The sequence below is a fragment of the Diabrotica virgifera genome, chromosome 3, assembly GCF_917563875.1.
Source record: "Diabrotica virgifera virgifera chromosome 3, PGI_DIABVI_V3a".
Classification (NCBI taxonomy): Eukaryota; Metazoa; Arthropoda; class Insecta; order Coleoptera; family Chrysomelidae; genus Diabrotica; species Diabrotica virgifera.
In genome coordinates, this window is record NC_065445.1 from 123,311,568 (window position 1) to 123,337,765 (window position 26,198).

The following is a 26,198-nucleotide window of genomic DNA, read 5'->3' on the forward strand; positions in this document are numbered from 1 at the left end:
TCTTCTTAGTTTTTTTTCTTCGTTTTTTTCTCTTTTTTTTTCTTTTTGTTTCAATTATAATATACAATAATTACTTAAATCTAGAGGGTTAAAAAAAATAACAACAAAACAAACATGCGCATTATAACTTTGTTCTGATTGTATGTTCAAATGACATGTCAAAAATTATTCAATATGTCGGCTGTGGCAAAGCTGTGGTTTGATTATTTATGGTTGTTGCGTTTTGAAATTTGTGTGAAAAGAAGCAACAAACACAAGTAAGTTAATACTTATACTGCTTTTTAAATAGTTTTCATATATATTTTTGGACTATTTTGGACAAGGACTCATTCTAATTTCGCAAGTAGTTTTTATTATAATCATATTGTAATTATACATTTGGATTAGGTTGGAATAAATTTATTTTCTCAAGAATGGGGATTTTAGAGAAAAATCCGAAATTAGTTCCGATTTTTATTTTTAAATTATGATTTTTTGGCGTAGATTTATTTATCTAGTAGGTATGTAATGCTTTGATTTACATGCTTAATTTGATTACCAACAAAAGTTCTACCAATCTTCATCTAATATATTGTTTTCTTACTGTTTTGTTATATTTTAATATTTTCTTCCACAAAAATCAAAACTACATAATTTGATTTAAATTCAGAATAACTGTCAAACAGTAAAACGTTCAGTTGACCTATTTTTCCGCATGACAAATAATGAGTAATTGGATGAGTGAGTCTAGGCTTCGATTACGAATCAAAGCGTCCCCAAATTCGCGGGTTCGAATCCCGATGCAAGTTTTTATTTTTTTATGCATTTTATGATTGTAAGTATATTTATTATATAATTTTTTTTCAGAAAATGCGTATTTAAAATTTTTGCCAACAATTATTATCGTTCAGAAATCATTTTTTCTTTGTGGCATTTTTCAATGTGTTTGTGTGTGTTTTATTCTTTTATTTTTTTAAATTTTTGGTATTGTCTTAATAAAAATTTTTGGAAAGTAGTAAGTATTAAAATTAGTTTAATATTTAAATAAAATATAAACTGTTTAAAGTTCATTATATCAATTTCGTTAAAATCACATAATATGTAATAGAAGTATAACTTCTTACGTGCGTACAAAGTACACACACATTCTTTTTTTCTCTTGAAAACAATGGAAAAGCTATGCGAGAGGTACATAAGGGATGAAGTTCTGGTTCATAACCCATTTCACTCAAATCAACATGCATTTCCTTCGGGAAGATCTACCGATTCTGCACTGCATCAAGTAGTGGAAAGAATTGAAAGATCGCTGGATAATAAAGAATCCACCCTAGGTATATTCATAGACAATGAGGGAGCCACACATTGGGACAACACTGCCAATCATCACCCAACAGCTCAATGTCGGGAACGTTCTCCTGGCCGTGAGCGAATGGATATTTAGTATGCTCTCCAATAGAACAATAAGCATAAATGTATAAGACGTTTGGGTTAGAGGGATGGTTACGAGGGGATGTCCACAGTGGGGGGTGTTATCACTAATCCTCTGGAACATGGTTCTGGATACCCTGGTTGACCAATTCAGCAGCAACAGTTTCTACACAATAGCCTGTGCAGATGACATAACCGTCTTGCAAAGCGGTAAGTTTGAGAACACACTAAGTATGTGAGAGATTACAAGTTGCTCTCAGACTAATAGAAACATGGTGTAAGGAACACTCACTGTCTATAAATCCAAAAAAAGACAGAGATGGTCCTCTTCACCAGAAAAAGAAAGATCGCGAGCTTAATACCCCTAGGATTCTAAACTGCAGTCTGAATTTCTCTGAAGAGGTGAAATACCTTGGTATTACCCTTGACAGGAAGTTAACATAGAACTCTCACTTAGATAGTAGAGGTGAAAGAGCATATATTGCCTATGAACAGTGTCGGCGAACGGTCGAACGCACTTGGGCCTTTCGCCCAGGGTGATCGCTTGGATCTACACTACTGCCATTAGGCCAATGCTAACTTACGGAGCTATTGCTTGGGTATCAAAAGTACTATAGGCAACAGCGATCAACAAACTAAACCATATTCAGCGGATGGCTTGCCTAAATATAACAGATGCCATGAAAACAACACCAACTGCTGCAATGGAGTTGCTCATTGGCATCACCCCTTTAGACATATATGTCAAAGAGGTGGCGCTGATAACGATGACGAGATTGCGCTTAGCGGTTGCAAACCTTGATGTAGGAATGGGACAATTGATGTACTTTCTGGCGGGATGAGATGGAGACACTGCTTCAGCTACATCTGGACCATAAATGCGACTCAATTAAACCTACGTTTGTCTTCTACAAGCCCTACAAAATCGAAGCAAGACAACATAAGGAGTCAAACGTGGCAAATGCATATTGCATCTACACCGACGGCTCCAAAATGGAAGAAGGCACAGGATGCGGGATATATTCCAGATCACTGAACCTTAGTATAAAATGGGGTATGGGCAAAAATGCCAGCGTAGTTCAGACTGAACTGGCTGGTATCTCCATAGCCGCAAAAGAGACAACCCGGAAAGGTATAAACGGTAAAAGCATAATAATCAGCACAGACAGCGCTACTAACCCTGAACTGACCATGTGTCATATCAGGGCTAGTAATGGAGTGTCATGAGTCACTAGCTCAAGCTTCGGATGGTAACAACATCATCCTGAGGTCACAATGTGGGTTAGAGGACACAACTGAAATAAACGCAACTGCATTGCTGACCAGCTCGCTAGGAAGGCACCAGGTCCTAAGACTCTTAGGACCTGGTGATCTTTTTGGCTGGTCAACTGCAACAATCGCGGAAATTGCCAAATGTCACTTCCACATGCAAACCGTGAAAAGATGGGAATAAGGGCTAGGACCTAGACTTGCCAAGGTAAAACTAAGGAACCTTGGGAAGTCAGCATCAGAAAGTATTTGAGAATGACCAAGAAAAACCTACGCTTGACAGTTGGTTTTTTAACTGGCCATTGTCAACTAAGAAAACACCTCCACACACTGACGCTAGTACATAGACACACCTCTGCGCAGGAAGTGTGAACGAGATGACGAAACTGTCGGGCATGTCCTATGTGAATGTCGCGAGTTATCGTCAATACGAGAGTATGCGTTCGGCGAGCCTTCGCCTATACCTGCCGACATAGGGGAGATGTTCCCTGGTGATTTGTCCGCCTTCCTGGAAATGGCAGGATGGATAATGAACTAAGGACGACAACCCCATGGGAAGATGCACAATGGGTCAATTGTGGCCTAAATGCTGTGGGACTTGACTCGCCCTCCCTACTCTACACTCTAATATACTTATAAATACCATTTTCGTATTTTACAGGGGGCTCTAGAGCACTACAATCAACTCGTGTCACTATTTAACATTTTCAACTGTTTTTCGAAACCATCGTTTGGTCTAACACAAGGTCTTACATCTTTACAAGCTTGTAAGGCAGATTCATAACTAAATCCCCTTTTTAATATAAGATACCCAATAACAACAGAACATGATCTGCTGACCCCTGCATTGCAGTGCACCAAAATATTATTTTCGAGTATATATTCATCGATAGTTGGAACAGCCACATTCAAAACGTCTTTTATATCAGTCTCAGGTAAATCTAAACACTCTATATATTTATAAATAACATTTTCGTACTTTACGGAGGGCTCTATCCCTACACTTAATACAACTCTCAAGTTGTAACTGTCTAAAACTTCTCTCTCACAACAATCTTGTGCACCTAAATACAAATTGGGTATAATTTTTGCAGGCGTTTTATCCGGTTTTGTGTCTACAACAAACCCATAACTTACACCTAAAAATTCGGTTTTTTCTTTAGTCTCCCTAAGTTTTTTACCGTCCGCAAGAGTCACTATAGTTTCTGTACTCCTCAAGGACTGCTTTTTGGATTTGATAGAATCTAGCAAACTCATTTTATACACTGACTTAATAATTATTTCCTTTAACAAATATTAGTTTTAAGATATCTTTTTTAATCTAATCAGGGTGTGTCTCATTTGAACAGCTAAAGGTGTAATCTTTTTGGTTCACTTAAACTTAACTTCCCGATATAACTTTGGGCATTAACTTTGTTATCGTCCGCAGCACAATATAATATTTGGAAAGAACGCTGACACTTCGTTTAATAAATCATTGTTAGAGATCGTCGTGAAACCGAGTCCAAGCAAGGCAGTTTGATCTGTAACAATAAAACATGCGTTATTATATCGCCAAGATATTTTTGCTCTCATAGTTTGGTCTTTAATTAATGAGAGTCTTATATAGTTGACATGGGCTGTAAGAAACAAATCATAACTCAAATATCAACTAAGTATTGACCGTTACTAAAGTCGTCAGAGACGAAAATGCCACTGAACCTCAAAAAATCATACGAATAAGCTGAAATTTGCTGAGAATAACAATTTTGCGACCTCAAAAAGATGCAAAAAAGCTTCCCAATCCTAATCCCTCCTCGTAGGGTTGGTGGCAGGACGGATAATGTCCATTTACCAAGAATTTGTACGCCGTAGAAAAAATGTTCCAAACAAGAAATATAGCTGAGATAATTTGAAACAAAAATGTTTATTAACACTTTTAACTTTTAGCATAGCTGAGATAGTTTTGAACAAAAATGTTTATTAGCACTTTTAGTGTAGAATAAACCGTTCTCTTAAAACAACCCTTGAAGCGACTGGCCATTTTGAATAATACACTAAGCATCAAAATTAATGCACCACCTTAAAAATGGGACATTTTTGATGGCTCGTATTTCCTAAACCTGTTTTTCCGATGTTAAAGATTTATTCTTCAAGAATATCGATGTAATAATATTATTGCTAAATAGGTAAGTTTCATTGTATACCGGGTGTAACAATCATAGTGTGTTTTTTCCTCAAAGTTTGGAACACCCTGTGGAATATTCTAGCGTATACACAATGACAATATTGAAATTAAAACACAACTGTGGCCTTAGGCTTTCTTAACCTTTTGCTTTTTGATTCATTCGCTTATGTGAGATAGTAAAAAAGTTAGGTACTTTAACAACTAGCCATGTTATTCATCAATACAGAGTGTTTCTAAATAAGTGCGACAAACTTTAAGGAGTCATTTTGCATAAAAAAATAATGACCGTTTGTTTTATAAACATATATCTACAAATACTTCGTTTCCGAGGTACGGGATGTTTAATTTTTTCTTGCACTCTGATGATTTATTTATTGCTCTAAAACCGGTTGAGATAAATGCAAATGAAATTTGGTAGGTTTTAAGAGGTAGTTATTGCGCATTTTTGGCATACAATTAATAATTTTATATTCACCATTGGCGTGCATACGGGATGTATCTAAAATGTTTATATCCGTATGCACGGCTAATGGTGAATATAAAATTCTTAGTTGTATGTCAAAAAATGCGCAATAACTACCTCTTAAAACCTACCAAATTGCATTTGCATATCTCAATCAGTTTTAGAGTAATAAATAAATCGTCAGTTTGTAAGAAAAAATTCAACATCCCGTATCTCGGAAACAAAGCATTTGCAGACATATGTTTATAAAGCAAACGGTCATTATTTTTTCATGCAGAATTACCCCATAACGTTTGTCGCACTTATTTAGAAACACTCTGTATTGATGAATAACGTTGCCAGTTGTTAAAGTACCTAACTTTGTTATTATCCAACATAAGCGAATGAATAAAAAAACAGAATGTTAAGAAAGCCTAAGGCTACAGTAGAGTTATAATTTAAATATTTTATATACGCTAGAAATTCCACAGGGTGTTCAAAACTTTGAGGAAAAACACACTATCATTGTTACATCCGGTATACAATGACACTTACCTATTTAGCAATAATATTATTACATCAATATTCTTGAAGAATAAAGCTATAACATATTAAAAAAAATCACTCAAATCGGACAACAGGTTTAGGAAATACGAGACATGAAAAATGTCCTATTTTTTAAGGTGTGCGTTAATTTTGATGCTTAGCATAGTGATCGTAAAAATTCGATATATTTTGATAAGAGTGTCCTATCGAAAAATAGCCCGATCAGGGAACGCAAAATTTTACCGGGGCTTCTTAAATCTATGTATTTGACGGAGCTGAAACTGTTGGGAGTGTTTACAGAATCTGTCAGATAATGAATCTGAAATATGAGGTATGTGATGAGGATCTATCCGATAATGAAGATGACGAGTATGTGCCTGATAAAGTTGATGAAGGACATTCATCGGGTAGCGATTCTCTACGCTAGCTTATATAGCACGAAATTTTAGCATAAAGATGCTGTGGTCTGGTACATTAGGGCCAAATTTTTTTTTTCAAGATCTCTGAAAACAAATTTACATAATGAGCCTTTTGATATTGCGAGTGACAGCTTTGAGCGACTATCAACAGATAAATTTGCACGTGTGTCGGGAATATGAAACAGCTTTTTTCTACGAGCGTGCAAAAATGTCTACTTTCGCGCACGCATTTTAGTTTAGAAAGTTTCACTTTTCCGCACGCGTGTTAATTTAGATATGTTAATATGGCCTTAAAGTAATTATAATACATGCAATAAACTAATATTTAGATATTATTTACTAATTTATTTCAAATATATATTATTGTGTTCCTGTTTTAATGAAATTAACGCGACAATTCGATGAAATAAAATTATTTTGACATAATATTCGAAAGTCAAATCGGTAGACAATAACAGTCGTTTTGAATCATCGTCATGGAAACCAAGATCGTCGTCATGCTAACTAATTATATTGAAAGTTTGGTTTTGACAACCTTGTCAAATAATTAATTTGTGTATGTATTTTCATATTAATTAAATTAATTGATTAAGATTTGGTAATTTTTAAAAGACTCTTAGAAAAAATATTGTTCCTAACTCTTGCAGAAAATCTCTTTTCCGCACTCGACTGCTTGCCGAACTCCCGCTTCGCGTCGTTCGGCAAACTGCAGTCGCGTGCGGAAAAGAATGACTTTCTGCACTTGTTAGGAAAATAACTACAGTAGAGCGTCGATAATCCGAACTAATTGGTACAGGGGTAGTTCGGATTATAGAACATATGTTCAAAATACATACAAAGCTCATAAACATAGTACAATGTCCATATGTCTATACGTTTTAGTTACAAGGAATAAAACACCTGCATAATAAACAAATATATTCTATGTATTTCTGCATAAACAAAACAGAAATCCGCGGTCATATTTTGCCCATATTGTCATATTAAATCCAAAAATTCGGTCCGCGATCATATTTTTTAATTTTATAATTTTTTTTTTAGCGATCGTTCGGATTATCGACGCTCTACTGTATTTCCCAAGAAGACAAGGTGCAGCTTTACCCAGTACATGGCGAATAAACCCGATAGGTTTGGAATTATATACTGGCTTGCCGCTGATATCCAGACCAAATATTTATCAAACGGATTACCTTACCTGGGAACGGTGAGCAACGACTAGCCTATTAACTTATAGGTGAACATTTAGTAGCCGTCTAATGGGACAATTTATAAATAAAAGATATGTCACGACGTATAATTTCTTTACGTCTGTAAATTTGGCAAAAGAATTACGAAAGAAGGCTACCAGCATTGTTGGAACAATAAACCGAGCAAGAAAAGATATTCCGCCACCAATAAATAATGAAAAGATGGACCTGTACAAAACAAAAATGTTCAAACACGAAGACTTGATGCTATGGATGTACCAGGGAAAAACGAACAAAAATGTTCTAGTGGTTAGTTATCTACACTCAAATAATATTAAAATAGGCACAGATAAAAAGAAGAAACAGGAAACTATTACATACTACAACCATACAAATTGCGGAGTAGATGTCGGAGATCAGATGACCAGAGTATTCAACCAAATCGGCTACAAGAAGACAGGGCAGAATAACATCAACGGATACATCCAAAGGGTACAGCTAAGCAATCAAATAATATACATAGACGATGCTATACAGGGAACTGTAAGAAAAAACATTTGAAATTTATCATACCTATATGTAAAAAATTATATACAATTATAAATAATTATACAAGCAAAATTGTAGGTATCAACTCAATATAAGTTTGTTTTTAGTAAACAAGAATGCGAAAACGGCTGGCGGTAGAAAAATTTAATAACCGTCATTTTGACCACCCTGGTGCTTCTAGGTATGCAAAGATGCTGGTGCTTCTAGTGTTAAAATGCATTTTGATTTTTGTTGATCAAAACTCTGATCAAAAGATATCGAATTTTTACCGTCGCGTCGAGCAGATACAAATTTTATTTTGCGCTTAACTTATATTCAAAATCACCGGTCGCTTCAAGCGTTCTTGCTGACAGAACGGTTCATTCTACACAAAAAAAGGCTAATAAACATTTTTGTTCAAAGCGTTCATTATGAGTTTAAATTTTTCAAAAATACTTCAGTATTCGAAAAAAATGAATGCGTTTAAAAATAATTTGACCGAAATTTTGCGCCTATACTCTCAAAAAGAAGTAAAGTATTATACACTTTTGTAATCAAATCAGTATTTCAAAAGGTTTTAAATGAGGTATCACAAGATGTACTTTCCCATTAAAAAAAATCAAAGTTATGCCTGTAACCTGAAGACGGATCGCGTAAAGTTCGAAACATTGATGCTATGATTATTTTAAAAATCGACCTGTCCGAGCGTTTTGCTTATGCACTAAAAATAATTAAGTTAATAAGGGGGGGTAACACTTATTCCAGCGCACTGTATAAGAAATAAATGTTCGGATTATCCGTGCACTTCAATTATCCGTTCCACGTCCGGTCCCGAGGTGCACGGATAATAGGGGTTCTACAATTGATTCGGTTCGGTCGGACATCAAAAGGTGTGATGGTAATGAATATAATATAGGTGGCGGCGATCCAAAAGCTAAAATTCATAAGCGTGTGGATACAAATACAGAATAATAGGCTATTGATTATCTTCAAAATAAGATAGCTAAAAGAAACTACAACGTTAACGGGGTTTTATTATTTGATATGGTCAATGGACAATCTATATATGAAAAACCGCGGAGTGCTACCATTTGAAGGGGTGCGTTTTTGAGAAATGGGTGAATTAGTCCCTGGGCACACGTTACATTAGGGTGAGTTCTATGCACTTTTGGTACAAATACGTCTACATAAAAATTGTTCCTGGTTAAATTTCCTATCTAAATATAACTATTTAAAGTCAGATACTTTTTTTACAAAAATATATTCAAAAGAGAAAGCACAAAGGAACCCAAAAGAAAGAAATTTTGTTTTTTGTCCCATAATTTTTGTCCACGGGGATATAGGTATAGACATTGCTTCATATAAAAAAAACTTACATATTTTCTCTTTAAAATGATGTTTAGTAGAGGTCATTAGGAGTTACAGTTTTCGAAATATGATTTTTCAAAGTTCGCCACTCACAGCAATTTTGGGCAATTTTCCTTGTTATTTTGCAAATATTGTTCTGTAACTTTTTTCTACGTAACTTTAGGTATATGCAATGGTACACGTAATAGGAATAGAAATCAATTACCTTTAAAATGCTCTAATCTAATGTATAACGTTGTACGACTTTTTTTAAAGAGATTATGGTTTTTTAAGGTTTTATACTCTTAACAATTTTTTTATAATATAAAAATAAAATAAAATTATTATATAATATTATTATATAATACCTAATATAAAAAAAATATTATTTTTTACGATTATTTTTGAAATTTCTCATTATAACTTTTTTTTCTTTTACATGAATATACTATCTATATATTGCGCAACAAAGAGGGCTTACTTTCTGTTCTTTAAAATGGTGTAACATCTATATTTAAATACATAATGAAACCGAGTGATTCTTTGATATTTTTTTACCTGTATTATTTAAAATTATTTCTTTTACAAAAATTACATAAACATTAGTCTTAAAAAACATCACTTTAGTTAAAATTATTTAAACGTTGACATTTAAAAATTTTTCAAAATCAAAGTCCATCTCTTCGTCAGCATTAGCTTCAATATCTTCCTCTGACACCTCAATTATCTTACGAGTTCCCACAATTAGTACCCATGCACACATGCACTCTTTGCAGAATATTGAACAACTAATTCCTATCTTCCTACAACCGCAGTTTTTTGTACATCCGTTGGTACATTTACATGCTATTTTTTCAAGCAAAGCTTGTGGTGCAGGAGCTTTGACAGTAAATATTGGAATTAATCCATATTTTGAAGTTTACCCGGCCGAGTCAAGTGGATCCAAAGTATTACCTATAAAAAATAAGATTCAATCATAACACACAATCACATAAAAAAGTTATAATGAGCTTATCTTATTCAAAAATAACCCTAGAATTTTTTATAATACACCATTTTAAAGTAAACAGAATAAGCTTTCTTTTTTATTATATAATATATACCATAGAAAAAAAAGTTATAATGGAAAATTTAAAAAATAATCGTAAAAAATATAAAAACTCGTTAAAAGTATAAAAGTAAAAACTCGCAAAAAGATAACCTCTTTAAAAGAAGTCGTACATAGTTACATAGAAAAAAGTTACAGAACAATATTTGCGAAATAACAATGAAAATTGCCCAAAATTGCTGTGAGTGGCGAACTTTGAAAAATCATATTTCGAAAACTGTAAATCCTAATGACCTCTACCAAACCTCATTTTAAAGAGCAAATATGTAAGTTTTTTTTCTGTGAAGCAATGTCTATACCTATATCCCCGTGGACAAAAGTTATGCTGGTTTTTGTTAAAAAATCCATTACAAAGTAAACTATCCTGCCAATATACACTTTATTGACATAATCGTGATAAATCACTTCGACTGGATAAACTATATGACCCCTTTTGGAGAGGCTGTATCTAATTTTCAAAGAGTGAAAGAGAAAACAGTAGGTACACCTACATCAAAAACAAAATCGCTACATAGCCTCGAAGTAAAAATATACAAACTGTTTGTACAGAGATTATACTTATGATCTACAATGTATTGTGAAAATTATAATGATTAAGTACCGAAAATATGTCAGTCCCGGATAGTGCTGATTTCTTTTAGCCAATGATTTATTAGATGTTGAACGTATTACTACATATACAGGTAATTTTTATACTAGCGTGACGTTAGCATATACCTACTTAAGGCTGATCTATCTTAGGACGGGACGTGGATGGCTGTCTTGCAGCGAAGCACGTTGAAGAATCGTGAGATATGAAAGATATGGGCTAGTTTATAGTATAACGGGACGGAACGATAACGGGGACGTGCGCCGTCTACTGCTCCACGGCCCGTGTCATAATATAAACCCCACTTTAGTTTGCCAAATAAAAATACAAATGGTACCTACCCCCCGTTAAGATAGACAACGTTCCCTTATTCCCAGAATTCAATTTTTTTCCTGTTTAGCACTCATTCATTAATATCGTCTACCTCAGATGTATTTATCATTTTCACTTACCTTCATTTCTGTCGTTCCAAGCAAACTTTTGGTTTTTGTTGATTCTGTGGTTTATGTTAGTAGGTAATATAGGCATTATAGCAGCTTTGTATGTTCTCGATTCAGCTTCAATGCTATTGTTTTTATTACACTCTACTGTATTGTTTAGAAGCCACCTATTTCTGTTGCTCTCGTTGTTTGTTCTTACTTTTGCTTCAACGTCGCTTACATACATATTTCTATACCTAAGTGTAAAAACATACTTTAGCATCGCACCTCGCCAGACACATTGCTACATACATCGCCGATGAAAAACCAATTTAATACATTTAAATAGTACATCATAGATACAGTATCACACGTCGCGTCGGTAAGTTTTGAAGAACAAAATAATTTGGTTTTCAGCATGCGATGTGCGTAGCAATGTCCCTGGCGAAGTGCGATGATCCAGTATGTTTTTACACTAAAGCCTTGGTTTCCTCGAAAGCGGCACCGACAAACTGCGATGAATGACGTCATAAAAAACTGTACCACGCAAAATAATAGCAGTGGTTTCCAAGGAGGCGTTGGAAGCCACCGCTTGCCGAGTTTACACATTTCATTTCCGCAGTGAAGAACCTTGAATTTTTCAGCGTAATCTGACGTCATTCATCGCAGTGTTACGTTCGCAGTTTGTCGGTGCCGCTTTCGATGAAACCAAGGCTTAAGTATTTAAACTTCATCTCTTATTCGATAGTTGATCCGTTCACATTGAGTTTACACCTTACAGGTGTCTTTTATGGTGTCCACATTTTGTTTTAGCGGCTGTTATGGCAATGTTGAATGATTTGACTGTGAGGTTAAATTTATGTATCGGTCATCCTCGTTTTCGACAAACTACGCTGCGTCACCTGCATAAAACAAGATTTAATCTCCATATATCTTCCATCCTATGTATAGTAGGAAAAATGAAAGATTACCCATGAGCGATCATATTAAAACACATCTTTTCTATGTTCCAGAAAATAATAAACTGTTACCAATACTATAAGAACAGCTTATTATAAGTAGGTACTTGCTTTGGCCATTTTTTTGACACAGTGACAGAAAAATACAGCGTGTTAGTTTTATATGTTCGTCCATGGGTAATCTTTCATTTTTATTATTGTATATCTCCTTATTTAACGCACGATCTTTATTATTTCATGCATAATAATGTTGAGATAATCAAGAAATCGCGCAAAATGGGAAGATATAGGATGGGAGATAAGGAGATTAAAATTTTGTGTCATGTAGATGACACAGCGTTGGTTTTCAAAACAAAGATGAGCTACAGTAACTCCTATATTGATTTAATCTTACAGCCAAATCGTTCAACAAGGTGCTATGATTCATTTGAGCTTTAATTAAATGACAAAATCATTTTCTCATTCCCATTTTCTGCAAAACATATATCTATTCTTGGTGGTTTACTTTGTATTATTATCTACCATTTTTTGGTGGGAAATGACCATAATTTTAATTAAAAATACGGTTATTTTGATGTTTTGGATATCCACTTCGGAAGTCTTTCTTCAGAAACGTAAAATCAGATGTAATTTAAATTAAAATTAAGGTTATTTCCCAATAAAAGTAGTAAATAATATAAAAATGTTTTAAAAATATTTTATCTTATTTGGTTTGCCTTCTAGTAAACTTAAAAATTAGTTTTACTTGCTTATATTTGCACAAAGATAAGTAAGGTAGTCTATTGTTTACATATTAAATTATTGTAAAATAAAAGTACATTATTTCAGATATTGGCGATTAGATTTTAATAACTAGTAACATACTGTTATCAAACTGATAATTTTTAATTAGTAAAAAATCTTTTTCTAAAATATATTTATAAATATTATTGAATAGTATGTTCAGCTGTTAATTTTATATGTACCTAAAGAGGTTCGGAAACTGTTTGCTTGTGGCATGTCTAAGATAATGGTCCTTGGGCCCACCATTTAAAAAACCTATTACCTCTCTCATGAGACTTTTTTTATTCAGTTATTCATGTTGAGTTGGACAAGTTTTCTATTTCAGAAAATTTTCGGGAGGGGGGCCTAGTTGTAAATATAGAGGTTTTTAAACTTTGGGGCATTCGACAACTGGATTACCCTTAAATTATCAGTAGCACGATTGTTTGATTAAAATATTTACAATTAACTGGTAATATTGTGTGACAAATTAATGAGTACTCCACCAAAGTTTAGAAACCTCTATATTTACTAAACACCCCCATCCCGAAAATTTTCTTTATTAGAAAAGTTGTCCAACTAGACATTAATTACTGAATAAACGAAGTGTCATCAGAGAGATGATCATTTTTTTAAGTGTGAACCCAAGACCTATAACTTCTGAAGAACCTAAAACATATTTCTTATTTATTTCTGAAGTATGTTCTAAAAATAAACATATTTTAACTTGTAGACCGAGCAGTATCGTCGCCCCCGCTAGCGAAATTATTCCGATTCGATTTTTTTGCACAAACTTATGCAAAAAGAGGTCCTTATAACATATCCACAGGGTGCCGGCCGGTGCCGTGGTCGAAAAATTGTTTAAACATTTTTTTAGATAAATTGGCTTATTCTGAGCAAAAAAGGTCTCTTGTTATAACTGATTGTTGTCGAGTTATATGCGATTAAAAATTTGAAAAATGCGAAAATCGCCATTTTAAAGGCTTAATAACTCGAGTAAACATTGTTATGATATTCAAAAAGTGACCAAATCAAGTTTCAAACCCCTTCTTCAAGGTCCTGAAGAGATCTTTGTGATTATTTTATTACAAAGCTGTTATTTTTAATTATCAACAATTAGCGCTATAGTCCACGATGTATCCGTCGCCCCCGTTAGTGAAATTATTATTCCGATTCCATTTTTTTGCAGAAACTTACTCAAAACAAGGTCCTTATAACATATCCACAGGGTGCCGGGCGGTGCCGTGGTCAAATTCACAAAAATATTTTTTTTTATTGCGAACGATTTTTTTTTAGCTAATTTGGGTTATTCTGAGCAAAAAAGGTCTCTTGTGATTTTTCTCTAAAATTGATTGTTGTCGAGTTATATGGCCATTTTCGCATTTTTCAAATTATAAATCGCGTATAATTCGACAACAATCAATTTTAGAAAAAAATCACAAGAGACATTTTTTGCTCCGAATGTCCCAAATTATCTAAAAAAAAAATTGTTCGAAGTAAAAAAATTATTTTTGTGAATTTGTTTAAACAATTTTTCGACCACGTCACCGCCCGGCACCCTGTAGATATGTTATAAGGACCTCGTTTTGCGTAAGTTTCTGCAAAAAAATGGAATCGGAATAATTTCACTACCGTAGGCGATGATATATCCTGGAGTATAAAGCGGTAATTATTAATAATTAAAAATAACAGCTTTATAATAAAATAATGACAAAAATCTCTTCACGACCTTGAAAAAGGGATTTGAACCTTGATTTGGTGACTTTTTGAATTTCATAATAATAATGTTTAATCGAGTTATTAAGCCTTGAAAATGGCCATTTTCGCATTTTTCAAATTTTTAATCGCACAAACTTGACACCAATCAATTTTAGAAAAAAATGACAAGAGACCTTTTTAGCTCAGAATAAGCCAATTTATCACAAAAATTTTTGTTCGAAATGAAAAAATTATTTTTGTGAATTTGTTTAAAAAAAATTGTTTAAACAATTTTTCGACCACGGTACCCTGTGGATATGTAAGGTCCTCTTTTTGAGTAAGTTTGTGCAAAAAAATCGAATCGGAATAATTTCGCTGGCGGGGGCGACGATACTGCCCGGTCTATTGTGATTTTCCACAAAAATGTGTACAAAATTTAGGAAAACTCGAAGTGAGTCAAGATACCAAACTTCACATAATAAGGGGTGTAACAAAAAGGCACGTGATAAATTAAATCAGATATTCTCTGATAAAAAATAGTTTGATTGAACCAACTTACTTTAGTACAAAAATGTGCACATAAAAAAAGTTATAACACTTTGAAAGTTAAAAAATGAATCGATTTTTTTCAGTATGTACAGTAGAGCGTCGATTATCCGAACTCCCGACTCACGCGCCCTGCACAAGCGTTAATAATTAATACTTAAAATATCTTCAATTTTCTTCAATTGTGTATTCAAAAATATGTTGTTGCAAAGACTGCACTTTTTTGTTTAATTGCTATTTGTCATTCCCAAGGTATAAACAAATATACAGTTATATAAATATGGTTTTTATTCACTTGTGGATAAATATGTATGACAATCTCAATATAGTTCAATTATCCGAACAAATCGGTTTTCCGAACGCCCATGTCCCCCAATTAGCTCGGATAATCGACGCTCTACTGTATATCGAAAACTATTAGAGATTTTTCGATTGAAAATGACATATGGCACTCTTATGGGAGGAACATCTTACTATTGTTTACATTCCAATTAAATTATTATTGTGGTACCATTACCAACACAATTTTAAAACTTTTTTTGCCTCTTAGTATTTTTTCGATAAGCCATTTTTTATAGAGATGCAGCTACATTTTTAATGTTCAAATACAAATTTTACAGGGATTTTGTTTCCTGAAACCTCCAAATATTTGTGTACATTCCAATTATATTATTATTGTGGTATCATTAGTTAAATAAAAATGTTTTCTGCCTCTCAGCATTTTTTCAAGAAGCCAGTTTTTATCGATATGTGGCTTCTTTGTTAATATGTTTGAAAATATACTTAAAAAATGTAAATTATTAATCATTTTTCATATTATTTCCAGGTCTCTATTATCTTATATTACATTTACAAATATGTTATGGATGTTACAAATGTTGCAAAATATTTTGATAAAAACTGGCTTATCAAAAAAGTACTAAAAGGCAAGAAAGTTTTAAAAACATTGTGTTTAACTAATGGTACCACAATAATTAATTGGAACATACATAAACATTTGGGGGGAGAGGCTTAAGGGAACAAAACCCCATAAAATTTTATGACATGCACAAACACTTATTTTTTTTAAGATGTTTCTGCCATGAGAATGCCACATGTCTATTCTCAATAAAAAAATAGTTTTTGATTTATTGGAAAAAATCGATTTTCATTTTGTAACTTTTCAGCAAAGAGCTGAATTTTTTTATGTGCACATTTTGTACTAAGGTAAGTTAGGTTCAATCAAACTATTTTTTTCCAGAATATGTGATTTAATTTATCACCTGCCTTTTTGTTACACCCTGTATATTCTATTGTATAATCTATTGAGATAATAAAAAAAGATGCATTAAAAAATATATCTATTCTGGACTACTGTTTTTAAAGGACATCGCATACATCTTATGGAAAATATGTCACTCAAATTCAATAAAATTTATATGAATATATTCGTTTCAATTTAACGATCAATTCTTATCATTGCGCCAACTCTTAATTTTCAATAATAAGAGCAGAAATTGATATAAATCAATGTGAAATCAAATGGGTAGGTACATAAGTTAGAGAGAGACAAAATATTTTAAAATACCCAAATTATAGTTAGTTCATAAATCTTCTCGAGCTCTTAAGCATCTTATTATAATAGTTTCACTAATCCGCTTAGGCCCAGCGGGGTTTAAGCTGTTTTGAATAGCACCCAGAGCAATAGTGATTATAGCTGACACGTTTATAGACTCCAAAAATGTGATTTCGATAAACTTTAATTGCAATTTGCGCCGTAATTAATCATAATTAAGAGTTGGCGCAATGATAAGAATTGACAGTTAATTTAAAACGAATCTATTCGTATACATTTTATTGAATTTGAGTGACATTATATTTTCCATAAGATGTGTGCGATGTCCTTTATCTTATCGTTCTATTTTTTTTTTGTTCATTTTAGGGAGCTCGCAAACCAAAAGCGATATCCATGCATCACATAACATACATTGCGGAAAGATACGCACTGAGTGTCACATCTGGTTTTCGGTGAACGAAGTTCCACCGAAAGTCACTGAAGATTCACCGAAAACCAGATGTGACACTCAGTGCGTATCTTTCCGCAATGTATGTTATGCGATGTAGGGATATCTCTTTTGGTTTGTGAGCTCGCTTAAAGCAGCTATTAAAGTAAATTATGCAATTTATTATATATCTAAAACAAAGTACTTACGAGATCTGAATAAAAATCTACAACAGTATTTAAAATATTTATTCACAGAATAAACTGCAGTTTAAAAATATAATCCAACAGTTTGAACATCCAAGTTCTACAATTTGTATCATGTAAAAAATTCTTGATAAATTACTATATGGAAAATTATACCCCTTTTAAAATTCAAATGTGACACAACCCTGTACAAATGAATCTACTTATCTTTCCAATGAGTAAAATTATTTAACAATTTCTACTGCTAACAGTTGTTCTGGTTTATTTACTTAATTAAAATTTACTTTGTTTTTGTTATTAAAAATTAATTACAAATATAAACCTTACTGTGGTTGCAAACTCGTAACAGTGTTAGTTTGGTGATCTGGATCTACTTCTTGATTTACTTCTTTCCTTGCTTTCTGATCTGGACCTGGATCTTGACCTGGACCTTTCTTTGGAGGCTTCACGAGATTTGGAACGCTTATCTGGGGTTCTAGAACGTGATCTAGAACGGGAATGATCACTTCCTACAGACTTCTTTCGTGAATTGGACCTGGATCTGTCAGACTTTTTGCGAGAGTTGGACCTCGAACGAGACCTAGACTTGGATTTTTCTCGGTCGTCTTTATTACTTAGCGACCGTGACCTGGATCTTGACTTACTCTTAGACTTGGAGCGGGAACTGCGACTACGTGACCTGGAACGTCTTGCTGAACGGCTACGACTTCGGGATCTGCTACGGCTGCTGTCAGATGCTGAGCGCCGGGATTTGTTCTTTTTGTCTTCAACCAGGCGGAGTTTTCTACCATTAAGCTCAGTGTCATCTAGCTTTTCTATAGCATTTTTCATATCAGAATATGAAGCAAACTCGACCACTCCTTCATTGCGATGTTGTTTATGGGCATCTGCGTAGGTAACTTCCCCAGCTTGTCGCATGTAATCCTTTAAATCTTGCCAACTGATGCGGGAGGAAAGGTTTTCCACGAGCACCCTGTAGTTAGTGCGGGTAGGGGGTCCATATCTGTCATTATTTGAGGAGCGACGATCGTCATTATTTCTACTGCTTCTGCTGCCACCTGATGCATACTGGTCTCGACCTCTAGGAGTGCCTCTTGCCCTCTCAACTGTAACTCGCTCCCCTAAAAGTTTTTTACCATTTAATTCATATACAGCATCATCAGCATCTCTATAATCGTCAAACTCAACAAACCCATATCCATTTTTAATTAAAACATCTCTCATACGGCCGTATCCTCGAAAGAATCGCTCCAGGTCCCGCTCCGAGGCACCATAGGGCAGACCACCTACATAAACCCTAGACCCTACCATACTTAAACTACAACCTTTTTATCCAAATCCAGCTCTGCTCTAAAAGTGTCCAGGTCTCCCTTCGAGTATTCCACTTCGCAAAGATATAGTCCGTGCGCCGGCAATGTTTTTATTTGTGGACACCAAGAATGCCGTGAAGGAACCTCTAGCATTAACTTTATGTCGCTAAGCGAAATTTTACCTTGTGCTAATGCTATCAACGCAGCCACAGTCCTTCGTACCTGTATACAAAAAAAACTATATGTACTAATTATATCATACCTTTCCAATGGCATTAGATGGAGCCATTTTGAAATATTTCCCTCCAAGCCCACCGGTCACTTTTTAGGTTAAGCAACGTGTCGAATAGAATTCTCGACTAATTATTTACATGAGAAATGGATTCACACTACTATAAAATAGTGAAAGATATTTACTTGCGTATTTTGAGTATCTTGACGATCTTGATGTACTAGTAAACAATTTAACTAATTGAAATAACTATACCACGCTGTAATTTACAGCGCAAATTAGCGAAAGTGAAAAGATACTTCGCTCGAGGACAAAAGGAAATATGTCATATCATGACATTGTCACTGTCATCTGTCTTGTCTTCCACTGTTGCCAAAGTATATTAAACATTCTGGCAAAGCTGTCGTATAACGGATAATTCCGATAACATTGATGATTTTGTAGATTGTTTTTGTTTTGTAATGTAATTGTTTTTTTAATCAACTATGGTTCATTTTTTAAATAGAAGGAGTAAACTTAACAGACAGATTCACACCCAATAATGTCACTAGAAAAATAACCAGATCCATCTTCTTTTTTGGTTGATCCATATCGGCCTTCGACGGAAATCCATAAATATTGTATTATACCATGATACTATAAATAACATTTATTTATAGTATCATGTATTATACTAATACGTCGCTAAAGAGTTCTAAAGCAACTGTTTTTATATAAATTGCCCAGAAAACACAAAAAATTGCCGATATAACTTAATTAACCTATTAATTTTAAATGTCATTAGTGTCAAAATTTTATAAATGTCAAAATTTCATAATTTAGTGGAGTAAGCTCCAGAGACATGTCAAGGGTAGACAAGGCATACTCACCAAAAAAACCTAACGCGGAAACAGCATGGAAACAGTCGATCGGTGGTCTATCTATCTCTTTTAACCAAGCGACCCCGCGCATGTGACCGACAAAGATGGCTAGACCACTCAATCCTATGTCGGCGTTACACCTCGATGCATTGAGTGGCATATGACTAGCCTAATCTACCGTGTATAATAGGTTTGTTCCAACACAACCGAGAACCGTCACGAAACCGTAACGCTCCTGCGCAGTAAACAAAATTCGTTCCAACAAAAATATGATCGTCATCGGATCGTCCTTGTCCTTCCCACTGTTCCAACAAGAATTGTGATCTTTCGTGATGATCATTTCAGTAATCGGGCAAATGCATGTGCTGGTTGGACTGACTTGCAAATTTTGAGCCTTTTTGCAAATCGAAAGCGGGAATCGTGACCGACTAAAAGCAAACAAGCTGTCACCAACAAAAATGATAATGATAGATAAATCAGTTATCAGTCAGATAACCGTTCCAACATCGGTTTCCAAATTACAGTCAAGGGACAATAACTGGGCGATACAATTATGAACATGCGCACAAACAAACGGTGCAAGTAGTTTCGTGACGGTTTCTGGACCGTCCAAAAGTTCATGTTGGAACAAACCTAATATCTTAGGTTTCTCACGAGTAAGCTTGCTTTCGGTTGGACCAATTACAAGCAAGCATTACGACGCGGTAAATTTGAATTACTCCTCTTATTTAAAAAATGAACCACAGCAGCTTATAATTTTTAGACAATGCACAAGTTTCATTTTATTTTATATTTCCGAATTCGGAAACTTTTAAATTACAAATTCCTATTTTCTTCCATTTTTTTTGTGTTATTTCTTTTTTGTTTTGTCTTTCGCAGCTTGAATTATCTTTAGGGCTGGTACTTTATGTTCCGATTAACCCCCGGTTAGCTAACCGGGGTGTAATCGTGACAGAAATTACCGGCCCTAAGAATAACAGACTTAATGAATGCAATTATAATTATTATTATAATTATAGGTAATAATTATAATTGCATTATTATGAAGTCTGTTAAGGCCGCGTCTCACCATCAAATAATTTGATTACACAGTTTGAGCAAACTTGACGTACTTGAGGAAGTACGTCAAAGTGACGTCACAATTGCAGTTTTTTTGACGTCACAATTGCTGTGCTCTCACTATCAGTCTAGTTTGATCAAATTTTTTGTATTGAGTTGTCTAACTTGTTTGTACTTTATTTAAAATTAAAATTTTTCATTATTATCCACAATGAACACTCAGGATGTGACGTTACTAACTGTCACTTTCAGTTTGCTCAAATTATTTGATGGTGGGACGCGGTCTTTATTCTTTGGGTCGGTATTTTCTGTCCCGTTTAAACCCCGGTTAGCTAACCTAGGTTTAATCGGGACACAAAGTACCGGCCCTAAAAATTCAAGCGGCGAAAGACAAAACAAAAAAGAAATAACACAAAAAAATGGAAGAAAATAGGAATTTGTAAATTAAAAGTTAATAAACTCTACAAGAATGAAAGTAATTCGGAAATGGACAAACTTCTGATAGAATGGACTGTAACATATTAAAAACTTCTTGTATTCAGCTTAAAAAAAAATAATTACAATTGCTAAAAATGTGATTTATAATTATGACAATCAATCTAATTATTTTTTTTTATCTGATTCTGGCTTTGGTTTCTAAAATTAATTATATTAATTATATTAATGACAATTATATCAATCTAATTATATTATCAGCCTAATCATATTAATGACAATCTGACAAAATATATGTTGTGTATTTTTGATGCTTGTTTTTTCCCATCATTGAGCAAGGGCGGAACTGTCTATCCAATAATAAATAATACTTTTCATCCATACTCCCCGCCTTGAACAGCTCCAAGACCGTTCAAACACAAATCACCTAAGTTAATGCGGAACACTAGAAACAAGTCTCAGCTAATGGTAATGGACAAATTTTAGTTATTCCACGTTTATAAAGTCCATGAGCGGTTTTAACAGTTACCACTCGAATTTCACCATCATCACCAGGGTGAACAGACACTATTCTTCCTAACTGCCACTGACAATTGGGCAAATTGTCAGATTTTAAGAGCACTAAAGATCCGACTTGAATGGTGGAAGTACTACTTCTCCATTTATGACGTTGTTGGAGATCATTCAGGTAAATCTTTGACCATTGCTTCCAAAAGTCTTGCAACAATTTCTGAATCAGTTGGAATCTGGACAATTGGTTTATTTTTATCTCTCCTTGAAACGTATGATCAGGGACAGCGGTCATCGGTCTTCCGATTAAAAAATGTGAGGGAGTTAAAGGAGTGTAATCGTTAGGATCAGATGATACAGCATATAAAGGACGTGAATTCAAAGTGCCTTCAATCTGAATTAAAAATGTACAGAATTCTTCATAAGTTAGAAGGGTTTGACCAATAATACGAGATAAATGATATTTTACCCCTTTTATATTACTTTCCCATAATCCCCCGAAATTTGGAGTACTAGGAGGAATGAAATGCCATATAATATTCTGAGCTGTGCAAGAGGTGACAATTTCATCCTCTGATTTTCTAATGAAATCATACAAAATATTTAGTTCATTTTTGGCACCTACAAAACTTGTACCGTTATCTGAATACAGATGCCCGGGTTTACCGCGTCTAAAAACAAATCTTCTAAGGCCTGCTATGAAAGCTTCAGATGTCAAAGAACTAATTAATTCTAAATGTATGTACTGCTTTCGTGGCGAAGCAAATAAATAAACATATGTACGCTTTATACGTTTTACATCCGCGACCTTTTCTATCCTTTAATGTAACTGGCCCTGCGTAATCTAATCCAGTTATGAAAAAAGGTTATGATATATTAACATGATGTTCTGGCAAATCAGCCATAATCGTAGAACCAGGTTTGGGTTTAAACCGATAGCATCTAATGCAATTCCTTACAACTGTTTTAGCTAGGGACATCCCCGCAATTATCCAAAATTTTTGACGAACTGTCGCTAACAAGAGTTGTGGACCTGCATGTTGAAGTTGAACATGCTCATGTCTCAATATTAGTTTGCTTAAAACATGAATCTTATCTAATAGTAAGGGATGTTTCCCATAATAATTCCTAGAAGATTTTCTAAGACGTCCTCCTACTCTCAATAATCCATTTTCATCTAGAAAAGGCGTTAAAGGTAATAATCTACTCTTTGACGGAAGGTCTTTGCCGTTATTTAATAATGAAATTTCTTCAACAAATCTTTCTGTCTCAGCTAATTTAACAAGAAAAACCTCTGAATCAGTAAATTCGATTGCTGAAATCGGGCCATACCTTTTACTATTAGACTTTGACTTTGAATTATTAACAAATCTTCTACAATAAGCCATAATTCTAATTAATTTGTTCAGATTCGAGTATTTATAAAAAAGTGAATTAAAATCATTTTTTATAGAAACTAATGCCTTAGGTTTCTTTCTCATTTCAAGAAGGTTTGATATTTCAAGTATATCATAGAACTTAGTTTTATCAAAATCTGTTGATAAAAATTGAGGGCCATTAAACCAGAGCTTACAGTGACCTAATTGGTCTGGCAAAATTCCTCTACTACCAATATCAGCAGGATTCTCAGACGAGCTAACATAATTCCAATTTTCAATTGTAGTACATCTTTGAATTTCTGCAACACGGTTTCCAACAAAAACTTGAAGGTTTGCTGGGTCATTATTGAGCCAATGTAAAACAATTGGTGAATCACACCAATAATATGGAGTGTACTGAAAAGTAACAGAATCTGAAACAGCTTTCATAAGTTGGACCAATAATAAGCTACCACACAATTCTAATCGAGGAATAGTCAATATTTTGACTGGGGCGACTTTAGTCTTAGCACATAACAAATGAACATTTATAGAACCTTGTGAATCAATGCATCGAGCATAAATTGTTGCACAATATGCGTATTGTGAAGCATCACTAAATCCATGTAATTCAATTATTTTAGGTTTGTTACTCAGAACGCACCGTGGAATTCTTAAATCATTTAAGTGACATCATTTAGACTGGAACTTTTTCCATTTATCACACAAATCAGAGGGGACTTCGGAATCCCAATCAAGTTTTAACGACCAAAGAGATTGAATCATAATTTTTACTAGGATTTTACAACAACTGGCTAAACCTAAGGGATCATAAATTTTTGCGATTGCAGAAAGCATTGTGCGCTTTGTTATTTTTGATAAAAGATCAGGGTTTTCAACATGAAAACTGAAAATATCTAACTTACTAGACCATTGAATACCAAGAGTTTTAATACACTCGTGATCTCCTAAATTAAGTACTTTTAAAGGATCGGAATAATCTTTAAAGTGATCTAATACCAATTGGCTGTTTGAAGACCATTTCCTTAAATTAAAACAAGCTGATTTCAATATATTGACCACTTCATCACATCTTTTAATAGCTTCAGCCTCACTTGAAAATCCAGTAATGAGATCGTCAACATAAAAATCTCTCAAAATAATTTCACTTGCTTCAGGAAACTTGATTTTATTATCAAATGACAATTGCTGGATACACCTAATGGCTAGATATGGCGCACTGGCAGTGCCATATGTTACGGTTTTTAAATTATAAATTGAAATTGGCTGAGAAGGATTATTCCTCCAGACAATTTTTTGCATTCTTCTGTCATCGGGATGAACAAGTATCACCCTACACATTTTGCTGATGTCGGAAACAACAACAACTGCATGTTGTCTAAATCTAATCATAATTTTAACTATTTATAATGGGAAATAAGCCACAATATTATTAAAAAATGATTTTTATTAACGTTTCGACGCCCAAATCGGTATTTTGTCTTTTTAAAATTATTATAATGTATAATAAACCAGTGTCATATTGTGGGAAAACTATGGGTGATACGTAAAATCTAATTACAGATTCTTTTTTAGCGCCAAAAAAATACATAGGATTCACATAAATTTGCAAGAAAAGTTTTATAAATTTTTTTTGTTGGCCTGTGTTATTAGAAGAATTTTTTTACTAAGCAACAACATTTTTGTTTATGTTAATAGTATTTTGTATTTTGACAACGGCACCCGATTTGGGCGTCGAAACGTTAATAAAAATCATTTTTTAATAATATTGTGGCTTATTTCCCATTATAAATAGTTAAAATTGTAAAAATGCCACAAGAAAATAGCTTCTAATCATAATACTCAAAATATTATTTTGAATTGCTGGTCCTGAATAATGGATATCATTCAATGACTTCCCATTAGTCGATGGGGCAGAACCATTAAAAACAACACGGAGTTTGGTTGTCAGGCTTTCATTTTTGATAACACCATGATGTGGTAAAAAATAATTAGGTTCTGTGGTGCCTTCCGCATCTAAATTATAATCAATTGACATGTGATCTAAATCTAAATATTCTTTCATGAAATTTAAATAACCATTTTTAAGTTTGGGACATTTCTTAAATCTATCCTCTAAATACAATAATCTTTTAACAGCTACTTGTTTAGAATCGCCTAGGACAGAAGGATGTTCCTTCCAGGGAATTTTAACAATAAATTGACCAGTTTCTGATCGAGAAAATGAATTTTTAAAATTATTTTCAACATAAACATCATCCTTTGAATAAGAAATATGAGACTTTGGCTCTTCAACAGACCAAAATTTCTCTAATTGTAAATCAACACTACTAAATCTTTGTGAAAAATGACATCTAATATGATTTCTTGTTGGATATGGAACTTTACCAACCACAATATAACCAAAAACAGTATTTTGAAGGGAGGGTAAATTCTTTCCAAGATCTATGCGACCATCTAACATTATATCCCAAAACAAACTAGCATCAAGTAACATATCTACCTTACTGATAACATTAAATGAATCATCTGCCAAAGTTATATTAGGGGGTATTGAGAAATTTGAGACATTAAAAGTATCAGTTGGCAAATTCTCAGTAATCTGTTGCACCACTATGCAATGTAAATTTGACTTAAAATTGTTTAATATAGAACCAATTTTTAATTGACATTTTTTATTTAAAGATGAACTGAAATTATTAATTCCTGAAACACAAATATTTGCTCTATTTGTGTCTAAATCGAGTTTACTTAGAAAATCCTCTGTAATAAAACATGATTGGCTCCCTGAATCTAGGATTACTCGTGCGATATGAGTATTTCCATATCTAT

General features: G+C 33.7%; 3 protein-coding genes across 3 annotated transcripts in view; all 3 read right to left on the reverse strand.

Moving 5' to 3' along the window:
* LOC126881292 (dual specificity protein phosphatase 19) lies at nt 1-19,302 on the reverse strand. The gene is made up of 2 exons (XM_050645487.1): nt 19,154-19,302; nt 1-4,199 (listed from the first exon to the last, which is right to left on the reverse strand). Exon 2 carries the CDS (start codon nt 3,931-3,933, stop codon nt 3,358-3,360), a length of 576 nt encoding a protein of 191 aa, XP_050501444.1. The 5' UTR covers nt 3,934-4,199; nt 19,154-19,302; the 3' UTR covers nt 1-3,357.
* Nucleotides 17,609-18,892, reverse strand: LOC126881290 (serine-arginine protein 55-like). Its single transcript, XM_050645484.1, has one exon. The coding sequence runs from the start codon at nt 18,890-18,892 to the stop codon at nt 17,933-17,935; it is 960 nt and encodes a 319-aa protein (XP_050501441.1). The 3' UTR covers nt 17,609-17,932.
* The window catches only part of LOC126881291 (tRNA pseudouridine synthase-like 1), a 13,402-nt gene continuing 5,590 nt past the window's right edge, over nt 18,387-26,198 (reverse strand). Inside the window, exon 5 of the mRNA XM_050645485.1 lies at nt 18,387-19,113. Within this exon, the coding sequence (XP_050501442.1) occupies nt 18,895-19,113 (219 nt within the window). The 3' untranslated portion in view covers nt 18,387-18,894. The remainder of the gene's footprint in view (nt 19,114-26,198) is intronic.